Source organism: Rhincodon typus, chromosome 41 (assembly GCF_021869965.1).
Source record: "Rhincodon typus isolate 14 chromosome 41, sRhiTyp1.1, whole genome shotgun sequence".
Lineage (NCBI taxonomy): Eukaryota > Metazoa > Chordata > Chondrichthyes > Orectolobiformes > Rhincodontidae > Rhincodon > Rhincodon typus.
The window spans coordinates 7,521,685-7,522,850 of NC_063372.1; the positions used below are offsets into that span (position 1 = coordinate 7,521,685).

Consider the following 1,166-nt stretch of genomic DNA (forward strand, 5'->3'; position numbering starts at 1 on the left):
ACCTATGCACCAGTTATCTCTGCTGAGAAGGCATATCATGAGCAGCTAACAGTAGCAGAAATAACCAATGCTTGTTTTGAGCCAGCCAACCAGATGGTCAAATGTGACCCCCGCCATGGCAAGTACATGGCCTGCTGCCTCCTCTACCGTGGTGATGTAGTGCCAAAAGATGTCAATGCTGCTATTGCTACTATTAAAACTAAACGTACCATCCAGTTTGTGGATTGGTGTCCCACTGGTTTCAAGGTTGGTATCAACTACCAGCCTCCTACTGTGGTTCCTGGAGGTGACTTGGCTAAGGTTCAGCGGGCTGTGTGTATGCTGAGCAACACCACAGCTGTTGCTGAAGCTTGGGCTCGCCTGGACCACAAGTTTGACCTGATGTATGCCAAGCGTGCCTTTGTTCACTGGTATGTTGGTGAAGGTATGGAGGAAGGAGAGTTCTCAGAAGCCCGTGAGGATATGGCTGCTTTAGAGAAGGATTATGAGGAAGTTGGTGCTGATAGTGGTGAAGGTGAAGAGGAAGGGGAGGAGTATTAAATCCTCAAACTTTAATGTTGTCCTGTTTTTGCTTCCTTTATTTGTATTCTGATTCTGTGCCTTATTTCTCCTGTGAAACATCTGTTAATAAACTTGATTTTCTGAAGTAATCACTATGCAAATCTGTCTCTCCTACAGTTGTGGGGTTTAACTATTGGTGGGAAAAGCAGATTAAGTGCAACATATCTGAACTACCTGAAGTAGGTTTTACCACCTGGTTACAACTACATTGAAAATTATTTTAACCACTACATGGAATGTGGAATCAAAATATAGTTTCATTTGCAGAAGTTGGTTAAACAAGCACATGCAGAGTAGCTCCCAGAGGCACTTTTAGTCGTGATTGCATTCTATGCTTGCACCTGAACTCAGTGAAGTCATAACAGAAGGCCTCCTGGTGAATGGTTGCACCTGGAATTTTCCCCTTCCATTGTTAAGGTTGGGTGTTATGACTCCAGAACCCCTGCATGCCACATCTGAAGCAGTTAGCAAAATTCAGTAGCATTCCACTAAACTTTCTTTAACTTTAAGGCATTAATCAGAAGTTAGCTTGAATCATTTAATTTGTAATAGCCCTACACAATTTCTTCTCCAACTGTTTTGTACCTTGCCTTCAAACTTACCTG

The 1,166-nt window shown here is 43.0% G+C and overlaps 1 protein-coding gene across 2 annotated transcripts in view; it reads left to right on the forward strand.

Annotated features, from left to right (window-relative positions):
* Positions 1-650, forward strand: part of LOC109924346 (tubulin alpha-1C chain) — a 5,074-nt gene extending 4,424 nt beyond the window's left edge. For both annotated transcript variants that reach the window (XM_048618982.1, XM_048618984.1), the window contains one exon: positions 31-650. In XM_048618982.1, the coding sequence (XP_048474939.1) occupies positions 31-540 (510 nt within the window). In that variant the 3' untranslated portion in view covers positions 541-650. The remainder of the gene's footprint in view (positions 1-30) is intronic.
* The last annotated feature ends 516 nt before the right edge of the window (positions 651-1,166 follow it).